The 22,950-nt window shown below is 40.5% G+C and overlaps 1 protein-coding gene across 3 annotated transcripts in view; it reads right to left on the bottom strand.

Annotated features, from left to right (window-relative positions):
* Positions 1 to 989: 989 nt before the first annotated feature.
* Positions 990 to 22,950, bottom strand: part of LOC109898474 (myoferlin) — a 54,032-nt gene continuing 32,071 nt past the window's right edge. For all 3 annotated transcript variants that reach the window (XM_031834111.1, XM_031834110.1, XM_031834112.1), the window contains 21 exons: positions 20,218 to 20,376; positions 18,742 to 18,843; positions 18,327 to 18,488; positions 15,825 to 15,987; positions 15,572 to 15,642; positions 15,319 to 15,333; positions 15,107 to 15,205; positions 13,445 to 13,573; positions 12,991 to 13,146; positions 12,652 to 12,743; positions 12,190 to 12,360; positions 10,956 to 11,104; positions 10,516 to 10,655; positions 9,921 to 10,009; positions 6,204 to 6,299; positions 5,572 to 5,713; positions 5,137 to 5,236; positions 4,661 to 4,854; positions 3,468 to 3,577; positions 3,107 to 3,254; positions 990 to 2,739 (listed from right to left, as the gene is read on the bottom strand). In XM_031834111.1, the coding sequence (XP_031689971.1) occupies positions 2,701 to 2,739; positions 3,107 to 3,254; positions 3,468 to 3,577; positions 4,661 to 4,854; positions 5,137 to 5,236; positions 5,572 to 5,713; positions 6,204 to 6,299; positions 9,921 to 10,009; positions 10,516 to 10,655; positions 10,956 to 11,104; positions 12,190 to 12,360; positions 12,652 to 12,743; positions 12,991 to 13,146; positions 13,445 to 13,573; positions 15,107 to 15,205; positions 15,319 to 15,333; positions 15,572 to 15,642; positions 15,825 to 15,987; positions 18,327 to 18,488; positions 18,742 to 18,843; positions 20,218 to 20,376 (2,526 nt within the window). In that variant the 3' untranslated portion in view covers positions 990 to 2,700. The remainder of the gene's footprint in view (positions 2,740 to 3,106; positions 3,255 to 3,467; positions 3,578 to 4,660; positions 4,855 to 5,136; positions 5,237 to 5,571; positions 5,714 to 6,203; positions 6,300 to 9,920; positions 10,010 to 10,515; positions 10,656 to 10,955; positions 11,105 to 12,189; positions 12,361 to 12,651; positions 12,744 to 12,990; positions 13,147 to 13,444; positions 13,574 to 15,106; positions 15,206 to 15,318; positions 15,334 to 15,571; positions 15,643 to 15,824; positions 15,988 to 18,326; positions 18,489 to 18,741; positions 18,844 to 20,217; positions 20,377 to 22,950) is intronic.

The following is a 22,950-nucleotide window of genomic DNA, read 5'->3' as shown; positions in this document are numbered from 1 at the left end:
GACATTCTATCTCATACCGACTGGGAGTATACTGTAGGTACAGTTTAAAACATTCCCACCTCTATCGGATGACTCAAACTCCTGATGTTAAAGTTTAAACACTGAGGTAAACACTAACGCTTAGGCACTATTTAAAAGCTTATTCAGTTCAGAAGGGTTCTATGTACAGTAGAACCCTCTTGCCTTCCAAAGAATCCTTCTTTCCTACCCAAAAAATCATTAAAGAACCCTTTCTTTCGAAAAGCGGTTCTTAGGATGAAAAATGTTCTTACAAAAAGGGTTCTTCAGATGTAAATGGTTCTTGTTACAACCCTGTCCCTCCGCAAATAAACCCTTTGGAACCCTTTTTTCTAAGAGTGTACAAATTAGATTAGTATCTTTCAATGTAATAATACTAACTAACTCAAGATTTGATAAAAGTGTTACAAAAATCTTTAATTGCATTATTTTCAAACATGAATTTTAGGAGTCAGGGTGTGGGGAAGCCACCTCTCAATAGGAATGGGTATTTAAACAATTACTTTGTACTATATTAATTTAACAATGTTTGTAAATGCCTTGGAATTCATTCGAATATATTATGACATAAATACATTTCAAAGTAAATAAATAAATGTTTGAATACTTGTTTAAAAAAAATAGTACTTTGATAGGGGACAGCAATTTAAACCTCTTCTGTAGAATCACCAATACAAATTATACAACTTAATGTGCTTTGCCTGACTTGAAAGTCAGCCAATAGATCATTCAGCCAATCGATAAATTGGTGGAATTGTCTATTGATTGAGTACTGACACAGTATACAAAACACAATCTATGGTAGTGACAAAGGGCAGTAGGCCAGATTCAAACCTATATGGACACTTTTAGGCATGTGTGCAGCAGGGCTGTGGAACTACCGCTACACCAGCCAGGTGTCAGTAAGTGATCTAAAACGCTGCCTTCGGGATCAGTGTGGAGAGAAACATTTATAGTAAATCCGCAACCGCCACTGTTGTACATAATCATTGTTCTTTATTAAAACATAGAAAAGCCTATTGATATGAATGAAATATGAACACAACAGTTGTTAGAGCCATTTTGTCTGTGAAAAGAAAATATGTTGAAGTTATTATTCATGGTATGGAAACTGTTTATATGGAAATATAATGGTTAAAGAGAAGATGTGTCAGTGGAACCCATAGAGGTAGAAAGAGGACTCTGGATGGATAGAACCTGTTTCATTATTAACATTACCATTGAGGGCTTTCACCATTTTAAAGGAGTCAACTGTTTGGGACTTCCTATGGGTTAAATTAAGGAAGGATCACATAATTCCATCCAGGTTAATCAGGAGGGATCAGCCAATGAATTATTACTCATGAGGAAACATTCTAGAACTGCAGGTGGCAGTAAATCCCCAACCATGGCTTTATACCTGTTCAGACAACACACTCCAGGTGGCAGTATTCACCTTTTTAGTTTGTTTACTGACTCATAAAAGTAGAATAAGAAGAAATGGACTACTTTAAAGTAACTGTCCAATATTAATGCGAGTAGACCGCTGATTGGCCAGCTCATCCTCCTCAGGAGGATGTCATCATGAGAAAATAGCAAGCATTTTTTTCTGTTTGAGGTTGGGATTTTTAAGTGTTTTTTTTCTCCCATTTCTGCTTTGGCCACAAAAGAGTATAGGATGAGCCAACAACATTATTTGGGTATGAGTTATCAGAACATTACAATTTTAAAAGTGAGATTATCACTGGACAGTTACTTTAAAATGGAGATACCCCTCAATTGCACTGCCCATCCTGTCTCAGAAGCCATTATAGCACAGATACAATGATGAGCCTTCTTTATGCCTCTATGGTGGAACCGAATTTAGAACGGGATAGAAGCCCGCTAGAAAAATGCCTTCCAAAAACTAGAGTGGTTAATACTGTTTCATTAATACCTTTGGATTTACCTTTTGATTTCAAAACAATCATCTATTTTACCTTGTTCATTTTGTGTACCTTTTTGAGTTAGATCCCAATTCATATTTATAGTAAAACTGTCTATGCTTACATGTAAACCATGCTTCATTTATTATGTGTGACACACCTGGACTTACTCGGACTGTATGACATACCTAGACAATCTGTGAGTAAATTAAATGGGATTTTTGTTGCAACCAAGACATTATCTCATGCCCTTTCTTGTAAACCTTCTAGGGACCTTCTTTGTACGGTGTCTAAGGACGTGGCTTATTAGAATGTTGGGACATTGTTTGAAGCCACAACAACAGTGTTTGTTGTTAGTAGTTCGTTCTGTCAGTGATGACAACATCTCTATATTAGGTTTAGTAAAGCATGCATACAAAATAGCATTTGATTAAATGCAGAAGACACATTATTGGTTGAATGCATTCAGTTGTGCGACTAACTAGGTACCCCCTTTCCCTTTCCTTTTGCTTTCTGTATTTCAGGGAAAGACAGACAAGGTAAGAACAGTACAAGTACAGTACAATTAAAAGGGCTGTGTGGCTACAGTATTTAATGCAAGTGAAGTGTAGCCTTGATTGATAAAGTGTAAAAAATGTAAATAATGCATGCAACTCTGAAGACAACGCTGAGAGGAATACATTGCATAGAGTTTGTGAGGGTCTGAGTGTCAAGAATTCTGTCGCCTTATCCCTTGGACGAAGACGGGCAGGGTACTCAGCTGCCCGTAGAGTAACTCCTAAGAGAATGGCTTCACAATTTTCATTGAGATGTAGTTCTGGAGAGGCAAGAGAAAAGATTGAATTAATAAAACACATCTTTGACTTTGATTTCAAGTAAGGTTAAATCCTCTGTTATATTCATATGCAGGATGCATTTGTGGAGTGGAATTATTGCAATTATTGCAATATTGCACTCTATTATCAGATAAAATAAATGCAGTTATGCATAATTTGACCATATTATGTTGCAATTCAGCATATGAAAGGAATGATGCATGTTACCTGTTTACACTATATAAGTGAATCACATACAAACACAACAAATGTATGCACTATCTACTCACTATAGTTGCTATGGATCAAAGTGTCTTCTAAGTGGCATAGACATATTCGTATTGTAGATTACAAGGACATATATCTTACTGGTAGGGAGTACAGCAGGATCGCAAGGAACAAGAGCACAAGCAGGAGGACTATCAAACCAATGAAGATCCATTTGAATCTGCGCCATATGATGAACCTCATGGTCTTGCATGGACTGGTGAACCAGAAGAAGGAAGTGTCGGGGCGACTGCATGGAGAGAGAAACAACAAAACACATTTTTTTTTAGGGGGTAGGCCTAGGCAAGCCCAGTTTGAAATGTAGACTCTTATTGGGTGCCATGTTGTTACTGAATGTTATAGCGCTATGTAGTTTGTATGTTAAAACATTCTACTTACAATGTAGAAGCTACAATGTTATTGTCATAGGTGGTTGAAAAGTGACTTGTGGATGATGTCTTACTTGGGAAAGTCCAGTTTGGGGTTCATGTTGGGTTCGTCCCGGCCCTTCCCAGCAGGCCTCTCTTCTACCTCCCTCTCTTCCACTATTTCCAGGGTCATCTCCACTTTCCCCTATGGGAACCCAGAGACAGTCATAAACTCTCCACAGACTTTCTCATCCATCTTCTCTGTGATCTATAAACATATTTAGCCCTAAAGCTTGTGACTTCAGATATCCATTTCACATAATTATGTTTATCAATACTGTGCAAAGGATCAAATTGACTAAATACTATCACCTATGAGCAGGCATTTCTGGTTATAAATTCATCCACAATGAGATATGATCCACTATAGGAATTTATTTTGAGGAAATCTGTATTAACTTATTTTATTTCACATCTTATTCGTGATTATTATTATTTGACCATGCTGGTCATTTATGAACATTTGAACATCTTGGCCATGTTCTGTTATAATCTCCACCCGGCACAGCCAGAAGAGGACTGGCCACCCCTCATAGCCTGGTTCCTCTCTAGGTTTCTCCCTAGGTTTTGGCCTTTCTAGGGAGTTTTTCCTAGCCACCGTGCTTCTACACCTGCATTGCTTGCTGTTTGGGGTTTTAGGCTGGGTTTCTGTACAGCACTTTGAGATATAAGCTGATGTAAGAAGGGCTATATAAATTGATTTGATTTATCCAGAGAGGCTTTCATTCATCTTAAGGTAGCTAGATATGACAACCACATACCACAGTTACAGTAAATTCCCAAAGGGAAAGGTTGGTGTGTGTGTGTGCATGCGTTCTGTCCATGTGTGTGTGTTGCCCACAGGGCCGGCCCTACCGATAATCAACATAAGCGGACGCTAGGTCGGTGTCAGGTTCTCAACTTACGTTGAGAATTAAAATAGTAGAAAACAGAAGGTGCAATTTTTTAATTTGGTAGTGTTCCTCCATTGATTTTGGGGGCACAAAGGTAGTCTAGCTGTTAAGAGAGGGGCCAGTATCCGAAAGGTCGCTGTTTCAAATACCAGAGCTGACTAGGCGAAAAATCTGACATGCCCTTGAGCTGAGCTCCTGTAAGTCGCTCTGGTTAAAAAACGTCTGCTAAATTACAATTTTGTTAGTCGCTCTCATCCAGGTATCGTATGAACATGAAAATTTGTACATGGCAAAATGGGAATTTTTTCTCTCTGTTTCGCTACAACAGGACTTACACCCAGGATGTGCTTCCCATCCTGCTCGATCATACAGGGCCACCAGCCCCGCACAGACTTCTGGGAGAACAGAGAGTTGGGCGGTGGTTGTTTGGAAGGTGTGGAGCCTGTAACCCCTGGTAACATTTTCAGACTGCATTTCTCAGGGGTCTTGGCAGGGGGGATCAGATGAAGCAGATCCAGCTCAACTGTGCCTGTGTCCCAAATACAACACAAACTGCATTAGCAATCCCTTTATTTCACTGTTTCATTCCCACATTTCCTATTCACCATTATATGTTATGTACTGCAGACCTGGGTTGAAATAAGATTGGTTTTCAGCTGCTGATGGATGTTTCTTGTTTTGATGGACAATAAACATACATGAATTCAATGAGTTAACCAGTCAGTCAGATTTTTGGAGATATCCCGTGATGAGAAAAAGAGAAACACTTTGTATCAGTTAGTTTAGATCAGAGGAAATAAATGTATCTTACCCAGGTAGTCATCCAGTGAGAATTTGTCATTGTCCCAAATCTGGACGATCAACTTTGGGGGGGTCCGAAACTCGGTTTGATCCAGATTCCAAAAATGCTCCTTACAAACACACACATTTGGATGTAAGTCTGGAGCTCATCATCTGCCCAACATACGTTTCTGAAACTATTATTTACGGTCAGACTTCTCCTTAATTTGTCAAAATGCTTCACTTTAGGTCGTAACTGTAAAAGAGAATGTGTTAGCTCAGTTGGTAGGGCATGGCGCTTGCAACACCAGAATAGTGGGTTTGATTCCTGGTACCACCCATACAGGAAATGCATGCACAACACACGACTAAATCGCTTTGGATAAAAGCGTCTGCTAAATGGGGTATATCATTATTATAGTCAAATAAAGGCAATAAATAACACAATAAATCTCTTCAAACGCACTTTCCTGGAAACGAGACACAGTTGCTCTGCAGGCAGGTAGTCAAAGCCAAAGACGAATCGCCAATTGAAGTTGCCGTCACCATCCAGGGATCTGTAATGGACGTCTGTCTTCTGCTTGTCCTGTTCCATACCAGGCATCCATCTGTAAATAAAATAAATATACTTTAAAATGACTAAAACCAAATTGAAACAGTGTAGTAATGATAATGGGTCTATATTCATACAGTTTCTTCATACACTGCTCTAGCGCCTATTAACTCGATCAACCACACATCATTATTTCTCTATCAATTCCCTGTCTACTGTATGCCACCAATCGAGACGGCAATGGGGTACACTCTCATGCACTCTGCAATGAAAACATTTCAACATAATTATGAAGTCAAAGTTGGTTGTGTTTTTACTTGTGTGTATTTCTATATATTTGTTTTGGACACCTAGGTTTTCCTGCTAGAACCAGCACCTAGATCTAAAGTAGATGGACAGCTGTTCACATGGTTTTCACTTCTTTTTTGCACACTTAAAATATAGGATTTTACAACCCTTGCTTGAACAGCAATACAGTATGATCCGTATGAGTAGCCAATCACTCAATACTGTACCATTGAGTAGCCAATCATGCTCTGCCGTACCCTTTGACGTAAATGTCACTCATATTCTCTCCGGTGATGCTGGTCTCATCTAGTATGACATCAGTGGTGTTCCAGACGATAGCCCGCATGAAGTACCTGTTGAAAAATATCATACACATGAAGGCTCAATCTGCCATTTCAATAAACAGCCTAACACTGCCACTTTGTTTGGTAAATGTAAAGGTGTGAGGTGGGGATGTAACTGCGCAAATTCATGAGCAGAGCTGAGAATGGAAGAACTGACAGTCTATGAGATTGACACCATTCACGCACAGTCATCCTGATTCCCATTTAAAATAGCCTTATGAGTGACCAAAATATATGTTCTCTCGTGTGGAACTATCAGTAATAGTGGAAAGACAGGCTGAGTGGGTGGAGAGCTAATAGCCGGAGTGGGAGGGAGCTCACCTTGACTGACAGTTCTTTGAAACACCTATGTCATGAAACTTGGACACAGTGAGCAGTGTTCCAGTGAGATCATCCAAGCAACTCAAACAGCATTTAAGTTGTATACAACATCCCAATCTTGTCATACATCACATGATGGTTTCACAAATTATTTGTTTTTCCAACTGTTTGGTTATTGTAACAGCATAAATATATATACATAATGATGCCTGTATAATTGAGTTAGCTAGCCAAGATGGAATTGTCAGCACTGATTTATCAAGCTAGCTATCTAGTTCATATTTAATTTGAAACTGGACGGGGTGAGGTCTGGGTACACCTCATATATATATATATATATTCTATGTGTGTTTTTGTTATGTTACAGCCTTGTTCTAAAATTGATAATACCTCCAATACCCCAATCATTTTTTGCTGGTGCTGAAATTTTTGCTAATTTACTACAAATAAAAAACAGAAATATCACATTTATATAAGTATTCAGACGCTTTACTCAGTACTTTGTTGAAGCACCTTTGGCAGCAACTACAGCCTTGTGTCTTCTTGGGTATGAAGCTACAAGCTTGGCACACCTGTATTTGGGGAGTTTCTCACATTCTTCTCCGCAGATCCTCTCAAGCTCTGTCAGGTTGGATGGGGAGCGTTGGTGCACAGCTATTTTCAGGTCTCTCCAGAGATGTTAGATCGGGTTCAACTCTGGGCTCTGGCTGGGCCCCTCAAAGACATTCAGAGACTTGTCCCGAAGTCAATACTGCATTATCTTGGCTGTGTGCTTGGGCTCGTGTTGGAACGTGAACCGTCGCCCCAGTCTGAGGTCCTGGGCGCTCTGGAGCAGGTTTTCATCAAGGAACTCTCTGTACATTACTCCGTTCATCTTTGCCTCGATCCTGACTAGTCTCTCAGTCCCTGCCGCAGAAAAACATCCCCACAGCATGATGCTGCAACCACTATGCTTCACCGTAGGGATGGTGCCAGGTTTCCTCCAGACGTGACGCTTGGCATTCAGGCCAAAGAGTTCAATCTTGGTTTCATCAGAACAGAGAATGTTGTTTCTCATGGTCTGAGAGTCTTTAGGTGCCTTTTGGCAAACTCCCAAACGGGCTGTCATGTGCCTTTTACCGAGGAGTGGCTTCTGTCTGGTCACTCTACCATAAAAGCCTGATTGGTGGAGTGCTGCAGAGATGGTTGTCCTTCTGGAAGGTTCTCCAATCTCCACAGAGGAACCCTAGAGCTCTGTCAGAGTGACCACCTCCCTGACCGGGGCCAGCTCTAGGAAGAGTCTTTGTGGTTCCAAACTTCTTTCATTTAAGAATGATGGAGACCACTGTGTTCTTAGGGACCTTCAATGTTGCAGAAATGTTTTGGCATCCTTCCCCAGATCTGTGCCTCGACACAGTCCTGTCTCAGAGCTCTATGGACAATTCCTTGGACACCATGGCTTGGTTTTTGCTCTGACATGCACTGTCAACTGTAGGACCTTATATAATCAGGTGTGTGCCTTTCCAAATCATGTCCAATCAATTGAATTTACCACAGGTGGACTCCAATCAAGTTGTAGAAACATCTCACGGATGATCAATGGAAACAGGATGAACCTGAGCTCAATATCAAGTCTCATAGCAAATGGTCAGAATACTTATGTAAATAAGTTTTTAAAATTTTTAATACATTTGCCCAAAAATTGTATACCTGTTTTCGCTCTGTCATTATGGGGTATTGTGCGGAGATTTCTGATGAAATTGTTTTATTAAATCAATTTTAGAACAAGGCTGTAACGTAACAAAATGTGGAAAAAGTTTATACTTTCCGAAGGCACCTTGACTGCTAGACCATGTTCATAAACCATGACTATCAATTATTATCTCCCAGAGGTGTGGACTCGAGTCACATGACTTGGACTCGAGTCAGACTCGACTTTGACTTTAACACCAATGACTCGTGACTTAACTTGGACTTGAGCCTTTTGACTCGAACTTACTTGATGATACCTTCCCCAAGCCCAAATATAAAAAATATGCATAAAATAAAATGTGTGCAGCGCATCAACTCTTCATTTAACGGATTACAGTTTGAATCGGACAGCAGCCAATCAAATTGTGCCAGCTGAGAAAAAGATGTGCATGGCAGTGCAGAGGAACGTCGGTGGGTAAATTGTAGCATGTAGCTAACGCTAGTGTAGCATGTAGCTAACGTAACGTTAAATCAATGAGCCTCCACACAGTCAGTCAGTGCGGGAACGGGGTCATTGCAAGATTGAGCTACAACTGGCTAGGCAGTTGGTAGTCTAAATCCTGTCTGATGTAACTGCTGTTCCTAAAACCATTGACATATGTAAGTCTACTGTAACCATACACAGAGAGGGTGTGTGTGTGTATGTGTTAAGGTTGGGCGATTGTGTACAAGCCTATATCGCCCGATTGCGCCCCATAGCGATCCTCAATAGTCGATCGCCATGGAAATATAAAGTTAATTTGGAAAGCAATAAAATGTATATATTTTTAAAAGCATTCATAATTTGCGTAAATGTAATATACTAACTATTACTCTTGTTAAAAATATGAAATGGTATTACATTTGGTGAAGAGCACATTATGACTTGGACTCGAAACTCAAAGTTTAGGACTTGAGACTTTTCGGTCTTGACTTGAGACTTGACTTGAGACTTACTTGTGACTTGTAAAACAATGACTTGGTCCTGTTGGTCTCCTATTTGGCATGCCTCTTCTATTGCAGTTCGCAGCAGCACTGACAGATGTGTTGACATGCCAACTGCGTAGGAGTTTTGAACGACCCTTTCCCCCTTTTTTCCCCATGCTGGCTGATGACTTAGCTACCCATTAACTAGCTAACACCAGACACAAATGAAAGAGGAAACCTATAAATAACTTTGCTATAGATGAATAGGGGAAAACAGTAATTATATTTGCTGACACTCTGCAGTCAAATTTTGGCACCAATAGACTAGCTAGCTAGCTATGTAAACTGCTCCCCTCCGCGATGATGGTTGCAAGGTGGTACTTATTTAAATTAGGTAAAAGAATAAGACGTTACCATTGGTGTGTTTAAAAGGAGGTGAATAAAAATGTGATCACATAAAGCCTCAATTAACCCTGCCTCCCGAGTTCAAGTTTTTAACACAGAGGAGGAAGCCAGTAAGTGTATGATCAAACTTCATCAATGTACCAGCACCAGTCATTTCTCATACTTTGGTCATCCTACTTTGATCTGGTTTCATCCAAATATGATGATAAATATGATTTTGACTGTGCAGGGTCTTTATTTTTTTATGAATGTAATAAAGGCCCTCACTTCTTGGCTTGGCGTGGAGTAATGTGGCAGGGAGGTCCCAGTAAACCCAGGCTCTTGGGGAAGATGTCCACCCACATCTGAATCTTTCCCTAACGATGGGGAGAGTGAGAGACAATACAATTGGTAAGTATTCTCTAGACCAGCCTTTCTCAAATCTCTCCTTGGGGTCCCCCCAGAGCTAGCAAAGCTGATTCAACTTGTCAACTCAACATCAAGCACCTACTACTTGAATCAGATGTGCTCGTTCAGAGCTACAACAAAATGGTGAAACGTCTGGGGGTCCCCGAGGAGAGGTTTGAGAAGCACTGCTCTAGACAATGTCATGCTGTCACACAACAAACAAACACCTCAAGTAGACATATCTTTTTTCTTCGATAACGTGGCCTGATAATGCAGTACAATTTTTGGGACGTTTCATGAGGGCAATAAGGAATCCCTTTATAATAACTATAATAAACTATAAGCATTTCATTACTTCTAAATGCATTTTTTGTACATGCTCATAAGCTTTATGAAGCACTTATAAACATTTACAATGGCTTACAATGACGGCTATTAGAAAGTGTCATCGGGAAAAAGGAAATAAGTTACTAACCTGGGACAGTGTAGGTTGGTAAGTACTGTAGAGAGTCCTGGTTTCCACATGCTCTGGCACCAGACCCTGTTTACTGAGGACATGCAGGGCCATCCTCTCCCTGGCTGGACCCAGGTGCTGGTGGATGACTCTGTTGGCCTCTAGCGACAGGGCACACAACTCAGTCAGGAGACAGAAGTTTGGGTTGACGTTCAGATGACTAACACATTCACTATGTTGTGGTTGAAGTAAAATGCCAAATGCCACATGTATTTTAAAAAATTAAAAAGAATATTCTTTCTGCTTTATCTGTGAAACTCCTCTAATAGAACTGAATGTAACTCAGATGGTTGAATACTAACTTATTGGGCAAATCTCACATTGAAATGGATGGTTTACATGGAGGTCTAGAGTGATCCCTCAAGTTAACGTGTGATTTGCTACTTAGGGGTTTTCTGTACCAAAGTCCAGCAGGCTGTAGTCTTTCCCCCCGAAGGAGAGCGTGCTGCCGTCAGCAGAGGTGCGGGGTGAAGGGATCCCTCTCAGTCTGGCCAGGTTCTCCAGGATCTGGGAAGGTTTCAGCTGATCCCTCCACTGGTTGGTCCCTGAGCTGTTTTGTAATGTTATATTTGGGGTCACTTAGAAATGTCCTTGTTTTTCAAAGAAAACACATTTTCTGTCCATTAAAATTACATAAAATTGATCAGAAATACAGTGTAGACATTGTTCATTTTGTAAATGACTATTGTAGCTGGAAATGGCTGATTTTTTATGGAATATCTACATAGGTGTACAGGGGCTCATTATCAGCAACCATCACTAGTGTGTTCTGATGGCACATTGTGTTTGCTAATCCAAGTCTATCATTTTAAAAGGTTAATTGATCATTAGAAAACCCTTTTGAAATTATGTTAGCACAGCTGGAATCTGTTTTTCTGATTAAAGAAGCAATACAACTGGTCTTCTTTAGACTAGTTGAGTATCTGTAGCATCAGCATTTGTGGGTTCGATTACAGGCTCAAAATGGCCAGAAACAAAGAACTTTCTATTGAAACTCGTCAGTCTGTTCTTGTTCTGAGAAATGAAGGCTATTCCATGCGAGAAATGGCCAAGTAGCTGTGTACTACTCCCTTCACAGAACAGCGCAAACTGGCCCTAACCAGAATAGAAAGAGGAGTGGGAGGCCCCAGTGCACAACTGAGCAAGAGGACAAGTACATTAAAACTACAGTTTTCAGCTGTGCTAACAAAAGGGTTTTCTAATGATCAATTAGCCTTTTAAAACGTGCCATTGGAACAGAGGAGTGATGGTTGGTGATTATGGGCCTCTGTACGCCTATGTAGATATTCCATAAAAAATCTGCCGTTTCCAGCTACAATAGTCATTTACAACATTAACAATGTCTACACTGTATTTTTGATCAATTTGATGTTATTTTAATGGACAAAAAAATGTTATTTTCCTTCAGAAACAAGGACATTTAGAAGTGACGCCAAACTTTTGAACGGTAGTGTAATACAATAGCATTCTCTAGTGGGGGCTGGATTAGGCCAGAGTAAAAGTTGGGAAACTACATGCAATTAGAAGTCATGAAACATAAATTCAACAGATCAGAGACAGAGTGGGAAAGTTGGAATGAGAGACCTTTATAACTGACAGTCGTACAGACGGACAGACATGCACATACACACTCACATGCAGTAGGACTGCGGCAGGCCGCAGTAGGCGCCGAAGCGGGAGAGGAGTCTGTTCTCCAGGTCAATGACCGTCTCTCCCACTTTCTCATCTCGACTGAGCAAGTCATAGTCGTACACGGCTATCTTCAGGTCTTTGTCTTGAGGGAGGAAACAGGACATCTCAAACATCCTGACACAAGAGGAAGAGAAGAGGTTAACTTGGTCAGGTACACTTCTGTGTGCATTGATTTCACTTGGCTGAAACAACTTGATACATTTCATAATAACTCATTCATCCATCCATCCATCCATCCATCCATTCATTAAGTCCTTCATTCATTCAACAGTTTCAGTGGCATTTTCACCGTTTTCTGTAAGTGAAGTTTTTCGTTAAAACTACTACTGTAGGCCATCATTGTAAAATAAGAATTTGTTCTTAACTGACTTGCCTACTTAAATATGGTTAAATACAAATGTTTACCTGCCAAACTCTGGATTGAGGGTGTTTGGTGTGTAGTCATCCCTGTCATCTTTTGTTTTCTTCCCCAAAGAGATCTTGATGTAAGGGTCACACTAAAAAACAAAAACAAATGTTGAAATATGGTATGGTGTTTGTGTGGGAAAAGTCTATATAAGTCATCTATTTTAATGAGAACTGTTGGTTGGTGAGGGGGAGGGGCAAACGTATGTATATGCGCTGCAAAAACACTCAGCTGAAAATTGAAATTAATTCAGCTTTTGACATAAGCCTGATCCAGGATCACCTTGGAAGTGTTCTCAGTGTGTAGAGTCTCTAAGACTGTGTTTGGCGTCCACTCACCATGCCGTTGTTGTCTTTAGGCTGCAGGTCCATGCATCGCACCACGTAGATCCTGACCAGGCACTCCTGCAACCCACTCTCAGGCAGCTCTCTGAACTGGCGTGGTGGGGCTGGCACCCCTGGGTCATCAGATAGGGGGTACACCCGGAACGAGCCCTACAGCACAGGAGACACCAGCAGGGTCAGGGGTCAAAAGTCAGGCTAGGTGTCAATACTTGGGCTGGTGTCCACATATAAAGTGGAGAAAATAAGGACGTTTTACCATTGGTTCTATATAATGTTGTTTTCCCCCCCACCAGCTGTATGTACAGGGCTTTAAAAGGCCCCCAATCCATGTCTCCTTGTTATTGAAAACAGGCTCTGGACAGAACTCCCTTGAAAATATATCTTAACAGGATGACGTGTATGCATGAAGGATCATACATTCCTAAAAGAAAAAGAGGTCTGTGATCACCTTGAACTCTCCGACCACTGAGGGGTCGTCGTCCTCATCCTCAGTCTTCCCCCGCTGCAGTCGGAACGTTTTACAGAAATCTGTCAGCCCTCGGAAATCTGGGACCTCCTCCAGCTCCCCTTCATACACCTGGCAAAACACACACATCACACTGTTATGCATATGAGGACACATATCTTAATATGTTGAGGACAAACACACATCACACAACCTGAAACACCTTAAGACACACACACACAGATACACAGACAGACACAGACCCACACAAATCAAAATGATTGGCTCCCTTGATAAAGAAAACAAAAAAAGACCGTATAAAATAAATAATACAAACACTGAGCTATATTGTTATTTATTCTAATACAATTGCTCAGTGAAAGAGACTTTGTTAAACAAGTAAAAACAAAAAAATCTAAAAAAGATGTGTCAAAATTATTGGCACCCGTTTTCAATACTCCAGCACCCTCCCCTTACAATGATAAGGACCCTAAGCCTTTTTCAAAAATGTTTTATAACATTGGAGAACACATTGGGAGGGATCTTAGACTATTCCTCCATACAGAATCTTTCCAGATCCTTGATATCCTTCTCTTATGGACGGCCCTCTTCAAGTCAAACCACAGGTTTTCAATGGGGTTCAAGACCGGAGACTGAGATGGCCATAGCAAGATGATGATTTCGTGGCCAAAGAGCTCTATTTCCATGTCATCTGACCATATCAACGGTTCCAATCCAAGTGCCAATAACATTTAGCAAACTCCAGGCGGTGCTATGGTCAGATGACATGAAAATAGAGCTCTTTGGCCACGAAATCATCATCTTGCTATGGCCACCTCAGTCTCCGGTCTTGAAGCTCTTTGGCCATGTACACCAGTGGTGGATTTGGAATCGAAAGAAGGATGCGTATGCAGAAAATAACCTTATAGCAACCGTAAAATATGGTGGTGGATCTTTGATGTTATGTGGCTATTTTGTTTCCACTGGTCCTGGGGCCCTTGTTAAGGTCAACGGCATCATGAACTTTACCAAGTACCAGGACATTTTTAGCCAAAAACCTGGTTTCCTCTGCCAGGAGGCTGAAATTTGGCTGCAAGTAAATCTTCTAGCGAGACAATAGCCCAAGCACACATCAAAATCCACGAATAAATGTTTAATTGACCACAAAATCAACATTTTACAATGACCATTTCAGTCTCCAGACTTGAACCCCATTGAAAACCGGTGGTTTGAATTGAAGAGGGCCATCCATAAGAGAAACATTGTTAACAAAATCTCTTTCTCTGATCAATTGTATGAGTATAAAATAATATCATTGACCAATGTCTTTAAGCATACAATATAGCTCAGTATTTGTATACAGTCTTTACAGCTAATCAAGGGTGTCAATCATTTGGGACCTGGCTGTATTGTACTACCCTGATACACCTGAGACGATACACACAATTCACACCATCAATCATATAAGAAAACACACATTTCTCACAGCATCACCATTATACAGGTTGTCGTGTAAAACCCAGGTGGGTGTTAAATATTGATGGGAAAAGTCCTATGAACAATCCTTGTGACCATTGTAAGACAAAAGAGACTTCCAAAAAAGAACCAGGTCAACTCAAACCTTTCAGTCTCAGAGACAGAAGTGGTAGATCGTTGTCACTGTACCTTTAGGGTGTCGTATCCTTTTTTGAGGTATGGCCCACACTTCTCGTGCTCTCCCACAGAGGCATAGAACTTACTCCACCAGTCAACTGCCTCCTCCTCCTGCAAAACAGGCAGACTCCAATAAGCCTCAATAACAGCACATTTTGACTCGGTCAAATCCTTGATTCTTTCCGTCCTTGATCATATGTATTCAAAAAAAGGAAAAATCTCACCTTCTCTTTGTGGAGCTAAGAAGAAAAACAGAATAAAAACCATCAGAATGTGTAACCACACAACACGTTAGCCTGATCCCAGATCTGTTTGTACCATCTTGTCAACTCTTTGTCACTCTTTGTCATGCCAAGCTATTTTTACAAGACAGCAGAAACAGCATGGCACCCAGACTACAGTGCTGGTACATTTCTGATAAAACAACACTACACAAGCTAATACTGTAAAGTCCTTTTTGAGTTTTACAGTAGCTACCTCAGTATTAAGGATGGGCCTATCCTCCATGTTAATGATGATGTCTCCTTGAGTTGCTGCCATCATGGCCACTATTACAATAATACACAACAGAAAAGAAAGGGGGTAGTAAATAGATGTGACACATACAGTACAGTACTTTAGCAATGTTGTGTGTGGATGTGTGTGTGTGTGTGTATCTGTGTGCACATTCGTGGATACGTTCATGCGTATTTGTGTGCGTGCATACGTGGTTCTGTTTGTATGTGTGTACCTTTGGAAGACATGGCCACCTCAGCATTGGTGACGTAAGGGTCACAGCGGAACTCCTCCAGGGAGAGGGTACACTGGCCCACAATGGGCTTCCTACCGAAGGGCCGGTGGTCGATCACCTTCAGAACGATGGGAGGGGTGTACATCTCCTCTTTGGGTAGGAGCTGGGGGTAGGGGGGGGGGGGGGGGGGGGGTGTTAACCTGGCTCAGACAACTCAGTGTTACCAGTGATACAGAAACTACATTTTACATATCCATATTAGACATTGAGCAGACGGTCTTAGCGACTTACAGTTAGTGCATGAACTATAGGATCGAATCGAAGACAATCAATCAATTAAACAGAAAGCATAATATCAATCAGCTTAAATGCAGAGACATTTCAACTGGTTTATCTTAATGGTTGTCAAACATTTCAACCTAAGTAATTTTTCATTGGGATGGAAAATGCATAAAAAATTGGGGTCCTTAAAGCTGGAATCTGTAGTGGTGATAATTCCACGTCCGTTTGAGATATTACAACAACAAAGACATTATTTCAAGGAACGAATGCTGTTTACTTGGTTCTGACATCATTGCAGGAATGATAGAACATCAGAGTACGCACTAGGATAAAAAAAAATTACCATGATGATTGATGCTCATCTCCTCTGTTACAAAAACATTAACAAATGTGCCTGGGGCGAACGCAGGTTAGCATTTTTTGTCATGAATCATTTTCTGGAGGCAGCTCTGCAGCGTGGTCACTAGCTGGCACAGTCACAAAGGTCATAAAATCTCATTTTAAACCTAACCTTAACATTAACCACACTGCTAACCTTAATGCCTAACCCTAACCTATTTTTACAATAGAGCCAATTTTGACTTTGCAGCTTGCTGAAAGGTTGCTGGATCGAATCCCCGAGCTGACAAGGTAAAAATCTGTTATTCTGCCCCTGAGCAAGGCAGTTAATCCACTGTTCCCCAGGTGCCGAAGACGTGGATATCAATTAAGGCAGCCCTATGCACCTCTCTGATTCAGAGGGGTGGGATTAAATGCGGAAGACACATTTCAGTTGAATTCCCTTTCCTATCTAAGGGGAAATTACACAGTTCTGCCTCCAGGACAATAAACGTCAACCTGCGAGGAGACCAGTGAAGCCTTTCGTGGATTTCAGCTTTAACCTTTTGCTTGTAGGGGGCAGTATTTTTGTTTTTGGCTAAAAAACGTACCCATTTGAAACTTCCTATTTCTCAGCCCCAGAAACTAGAATATGCATATAATTGTCAGATTAGGATAGAACACACTCTAAAGTTTCCAAAACTGTCAAAATATTGTCTGTGAATATAACAGAACTGATATTGCAGGCGAAAGCCTGAGGAAAATCCAATCAGGAAGAGCCTCTTATTTTGAAAGCTCTCTGTTCCTATGCAAGCCTATCCTCCATTCAAAGGGATATCAACCAGATTCCTTTTTCTATGGCTTCCCTAAAGTGTCAACAGTCTTTAGACAGTTTCAGGCTTTTATTTTGAAAAATTATCGTGAAGGATCACATTGCGTAAGTGGATAGGTGGGGGCTCTCAGAGTGAGTTTTTGCGCAACTGAGTAAAGCCGCCATTGTTTCTCCCACTGTTATTGAAAAACCTACACACTCGGTTGATATATTATCTAATATATATTTTAAAAACAACATGAGGATTGATTATAAAAATGTTTGACATGTTTCTGTGGACATTATGGATATTATTTGGAATATACGTCTGCGTTGTCGTGACCGCTCTTTCCTGTGGATTTCTGAACATAACGCGACAAACAAACATCGGTGTTTTGGGTATAAAAATAATCTTTATGGAACAAAAGGAACATTTGTTGTGTAACAGAGTCTCGTGAGTGAAAACATCCGAAGATCATCAAAGGTAAATGATTAATTTGATTGCTTTTCTGATTTTCGTGACCAAGCTTCCTGATGCTAAGTGTACATGATGTTATGCTATGCTATCGATAAACTTACACAAACGCTTGGATTGCTTTTGCTGTAAAGCATAATTTCAAAATCTGAGACGACTGGTGGAAGGCTAAGCTGTGTTTTGCAATATTGCACTTGTGATTTCATGAATATGAATATTTTTTAGTAATATTATTATTAATATTATATGCTATTCAGAGGTTGCTGTCGAAAATGATCCCGCTAACGGGATGGGTAGCGCCAAGAAGTTAAAGATTAGCCTAGTCCTAGACCTGTTTGTGTTGTCTTGCCAGCTCCTATTGTCAATGTCAAACACAAACATATCTGAGACCAAACTAGTTAAGTATCACCTTGGATACAAAACTATAGTACGTATGGTGTACAGTTAAAATACCAGTAAATACCACTAAAATATAGTACATTCATGTCACGTTCATTCAGTCACTTTGTTGGCATCGAGAGCATTTGTCTTCTCCTTCCAGTCCCTGATATTAATAGTATATCTCATGGAGAGAACTGTTATACAGTACACTGAGTTTGAAGGGAAGTTGCAGTACCACTTTAAAGAAGAGGACAGATCCGGGGAAGTTGGGGTTCTTCTTGATGTTCTTGATGACGGCCGTCTGGACGACCTCGCCCCCACACTCCACCATGAGACTGGGAGAGGTGACTGTGGCCAACTGGTAGGTCTTCATGTTCCTCAGACCCCAGGCTAAGATCTAGGACACAACACACACACACACGAGCAAGAATGTGCATGTACACACACACGCACGCAGGAGAATGTGTGTGTTTCTTTATGTGTGTGAATGTGTACTTGTGTGTGTGTGTGTGTGTGTGTTCATGTCTGTGTTGTGTGTGTAGGAGTTCATGCATGCGCAAGCGTGCATGTGAGTGTGTGTGTGTGTGTGTGTGTGTGTGTGTGTGTGTGTGTGTGTATGTGATGGTGTTACGGGCTGCCAGAGGCCTAACCTCTATGGCGGTAAGCTGTACGACAGGCCTGATTCCCTGGGGAACCATGTAGAGTGTCGCTCCTCGTCTGGGGGGCACCAGGGGCAAGTCACTCTCATTGGCCTAAACGTAATAAACATCAATCAATCAATTAAATGTATTATAAATCGTGATTTTCACAAAAAAAGTACTCTACAGTAACTCGACCTGGACTGGAGTTGGTGGAAGTTGCATCAACCACTGACACACAGTCAGATATTTTCCACCCGCCTGGCGCGTGAGGTTAAGGGTCAAGAAACCTGTTCCTAGATCTGTGGTTAGGCGCAACTTTCACCTTAACAACACTGCAACACTGGGCACTACCCAGCTAGCATATTTGCTTCATTGGAAGTTGTGGGAATGTACTTCTTTGGTTTCACTTTTGTTCTGGTAGAGAAGCCATAAGAGAAGCCACGTTCTTAGAATATAAGTGAAAATTTCACCTGTTCTAGGAACGCACATTTTTAAGTTGCAGGGAGGTTCTGAGAATGTTTTATTATGGTTCTCTGAAAGTTTCCCTGGCAGTTTTCAAAACTTTCAGAGAATGGAAATTCTAGGTTATTTGAAGACAATTAAAAAACCTTCTGAGACTTTTAATAAAACTGCTAGCTTAGTTTGGGTTAAATGTTTTGAACTCCAAGCACAGATAGGACACATGAAAATGAATTTGCTTAGGCATTAATCATGCATTTATTGTGGCACAGCATCAGTGAGATGCAACCCTATGAGCTTCTGTTCTCTATTCATGGAATTATCCCACTGTACCACCAGGTTGGAGCTAGCATGCCAAATTCTTTCAAACTCATACAAAGACGTTCATTTTAGTCTACAAACAGACCCCATTTCAAAGTAAACAAGTACACATTAAGATCAGGTGTGGCCAATTAGTGGGCACGGCCAACACACCTGAACACACTTAACAAGACAGAGGATAGAGAGAGTTTTGTTGATGCTGAGAAGAACGGAATGTATATGTTTTTAACATACATTCTAAAAACCTTCTCTGAGCGTTACAAACAAACGTTTTCTTAATGTTCTCCGAACAATTTGACAACATGACTTTAAATAGAACCATGAGTAAACCTGTAAGAAAAGTTATTCTGAAGTACTGAAATTCCCACAGAAGAATTGTTGATTCTTAACGTTCTCAGAAATATTGCAGAACATTCCAATGTCAAACAAATTGGAGAACGTTCCTAGAACATTACCAGCATTTTAATTGAATGTAACCGTCTTTGAACTTTTGGAAACATTCTGTTAAAGTAATGAAATTCCAAGAAAATAAAGTGTTTTGTCAGGTTCCTTAAATGTGCTGAGAATGTTCCAAGGCCAAGCAACTATCCAGCACCATTCCCAGAAAGTTTCGGGAAGGTCGTATGCAAAATAAACATAGGACCATGAAGCTCTAAGAAACATATGGTTCTCAGAACATTGTGTGCTAGCTGGGTAGTACTTTACCTTGTCTTTCAGCAATAGCTCAGCAGCCACCAGCATCTCTCCTGCGCTGCGGCCTTTCTTGGTGACGGGGAACCACAGCAGTTTGGGGGAGACCACTGTGCCGAGGTTCAGCTTCACCACAGGGGGGCACGTACAGCGACCCATGGCCTCGTCTTTACCCTGAGAGTCGGACACAGCACAGGGATATGTAGCATCTACATTTTAGTACATTTAGCAGACACTCTTTTTCAGAGCAACTTGCAATCAGTGCATTCAACTAAAGTAGGCAAAACATCTACATATCCAGATAATTTCAAGTAAAACCTTAAAAAATAACTAGCTAATAGTACAAGTAAAGAAAAACACAAAATTCTTTTTTGTCTACAAGGACAGATACTTCCAACATACATGCCTAAAAGAAAAATAATAACAGATAACTAGATAAGTATCAACTGCTTGCACTAGTCAAAAACAATGGTATCGAAATATTCTTAGACACTAAGAACACTGTTGAAATAGACAGGGCTGGAGAGGGATAGCCCCTTTTTTTTCAATTTTCTCCTAAATGACATACCCAAATCTAACTGCCTGAAGCTCAGACCCTGAAGCAAGGATATGCATTTTCTTGTGACCATTTGAAAGAAAACACTGACATTTGAGGAAATGTGAATTGAATGTAGGAGAATTTAACTCACTAGTTTTGGTAGAAGAAAATACAAAGAAAAAAACTGTTTTTTTCTACCACCATCTTTGAAATGCAAGAGAAAGGTCACAGCTCTAGCCATCACTCTGGTTGTAATTCCGATAGTGTCTACAGGATGGCAGCAGTGTATGTGCAAAGTTTCAGATGGAAAACTTGAAGTATCAAAAACTTGAACTACAATACTTTTAGTGTGAAGTCCCCAGGTACATTTGGGCAAATCGTGAAGGAAACATTCGCATTCATATAAAACATTTCTGCAAGAATATCGTCAAATCTGTATACTTGGACTTTAATGTAGCTTTCTAAGTATTAGTAGCCATATTATAAGTTCAACATTTGAAAAAACAACAAAATAATATCCGTATCATTTTTTCTAAAATGAGAAGGCATGCTGTATGTACAAGGTTAGTAGCTACATTTTACGACACATACATGGTTTCCGGATATTCCCGTAAATCCCAGCTCATTGGCTATCTAGCTAGCTTTGTTTGACCCCGATTGGTGCTTATTTGACAAAGATACAGTCGTTCAAGTGATGACCGCCCACGTCATCGGCGTGCCATGAAGGCTTCGCTCTGACCAAATATGGTGTTCTATAGGATACACTACACCCCTAATGATATAGTGAAGTCTTGTTACCTTCTAGGATCTCTGAGGAATACATACAAATGTGATTTGGCTGGTTGAAACAACATTTAGGATGAGATTTTCACAGATTCCTTTCTTTGCAAATTGAACGAGTGGAAATACAAAATCGATCATGCATGCTATTTGGAACCTTTTTAGGATATGAAAAAGGATTTTATCTAACAAAACGACACTTCATGTTATCTCTGGGACCCTTTGGATGATACATTCTGAAATCTTGCTCTGATTTAAGTGCACGTCACCTTCAGAGGTGAATTTATCAAACCTATCGCAGTGAAAAAAGTGTTTTGCTGTTAGGAGCTCTCATAAAACAATAGCATGGCATTTTGTCACAGTAATAACTACCGTAAATTGGATAGTGCAGTTACATGAACAATAATTGAAGCTTTCAGCCGATATAAGACACTTATGTACCGACATTTGTTGTTTCTCTAAAATCTGCGATCTTGACGTAACGTACTGCATGATTTACAACTGTCCTGTTGACTGAATGCCGATCCTTAAGAAGTTTTAACAGGGCACAGGTGAATAAGTCCAGGTGAACAGGTAGTGGATGGAAATTGGAGAGTGTAATGTATTGACTTGACTCGGACTCACAGGATTTATTGAAATGTACTTCGTGGTGGTCGCACACATTGACCACATACAGTGCCTTGCGAAAGTATTCGGCCCCCTTGAACTTTGCGACCTTTTGCCACATTTCAGGCTTCAAACATAAAGATATAAAACTGTATTTTTTTGTGAAGAATCAACAACAAGTGGGACACAATCATGAAGTGGAACGACATTTATTGGATATTTCAAACGTTTTTTAACAAATCAAAAACTGAAAAATTGGGCGTGCAAAATTATTCAGCCCCTTTACTTTCAGTGCAGCAAACTCTCTCCAGAAGTTCAGTGAGGATCTCTGAATGATCCAATGTTGACCTAAATGACTAATCATGATAAATACAATCCAACTGTGTGTAATCAAGTCTCCGTATAAATGCACCTGCACTGTGATAGTCTCAGAGGTCCGTTAAAAGCGCAGAGAGCATCATGAAGAACAAGGAACACACCAGGCAGGTCCGAGATACTGTTGTGAAGAAGTTTAAAGCCGGATTTGGATACAAATTTTTTTCCCAAGCTTTAAACATCCCAAGGAGCACTGTGCAAGCGATAATATTGAAATGGAAGGAGTATCAGACCACTGCAAATCTACCAAGACCTGGCCGTCCCTCTAAACTTTCAGCTCATACAAGGAGAAGACTGATCAGAGATGCAGCCAAGAGGCCCATGATCACTCTGGATGAACTGCAGAGATCTACAGCTGAGGTGGGAGACTCTGTCCATAGGACAACAATCAGTCGTATATTGCACAAATCTGGCCTTTATGGAAGAGTGGCAAGAAGAAAGCCATTTCT

The sequence above is a fragment of the Oncorhynchus kisutch genome, linkage group LG10 (assembly GCF_002021735.2).
Source record: "Oncorhynchus kisutch isolate 150728-3 linkage group LG10, Okis_V2, whole genome shotgun sequence".
Classification (NCBI taxonomy): Eukaryota; Metazoa; Chordata; class Actinopteri; order Salmoniformes; family Salmonidae; genus Oncorhynchus; species Oncorhynchus kisutch.
The sequence above is the reverse complement of the archived record's forward strand: the minus strand, read 5'-3'. Positions and strand labels throughout refer to the sequence as shown.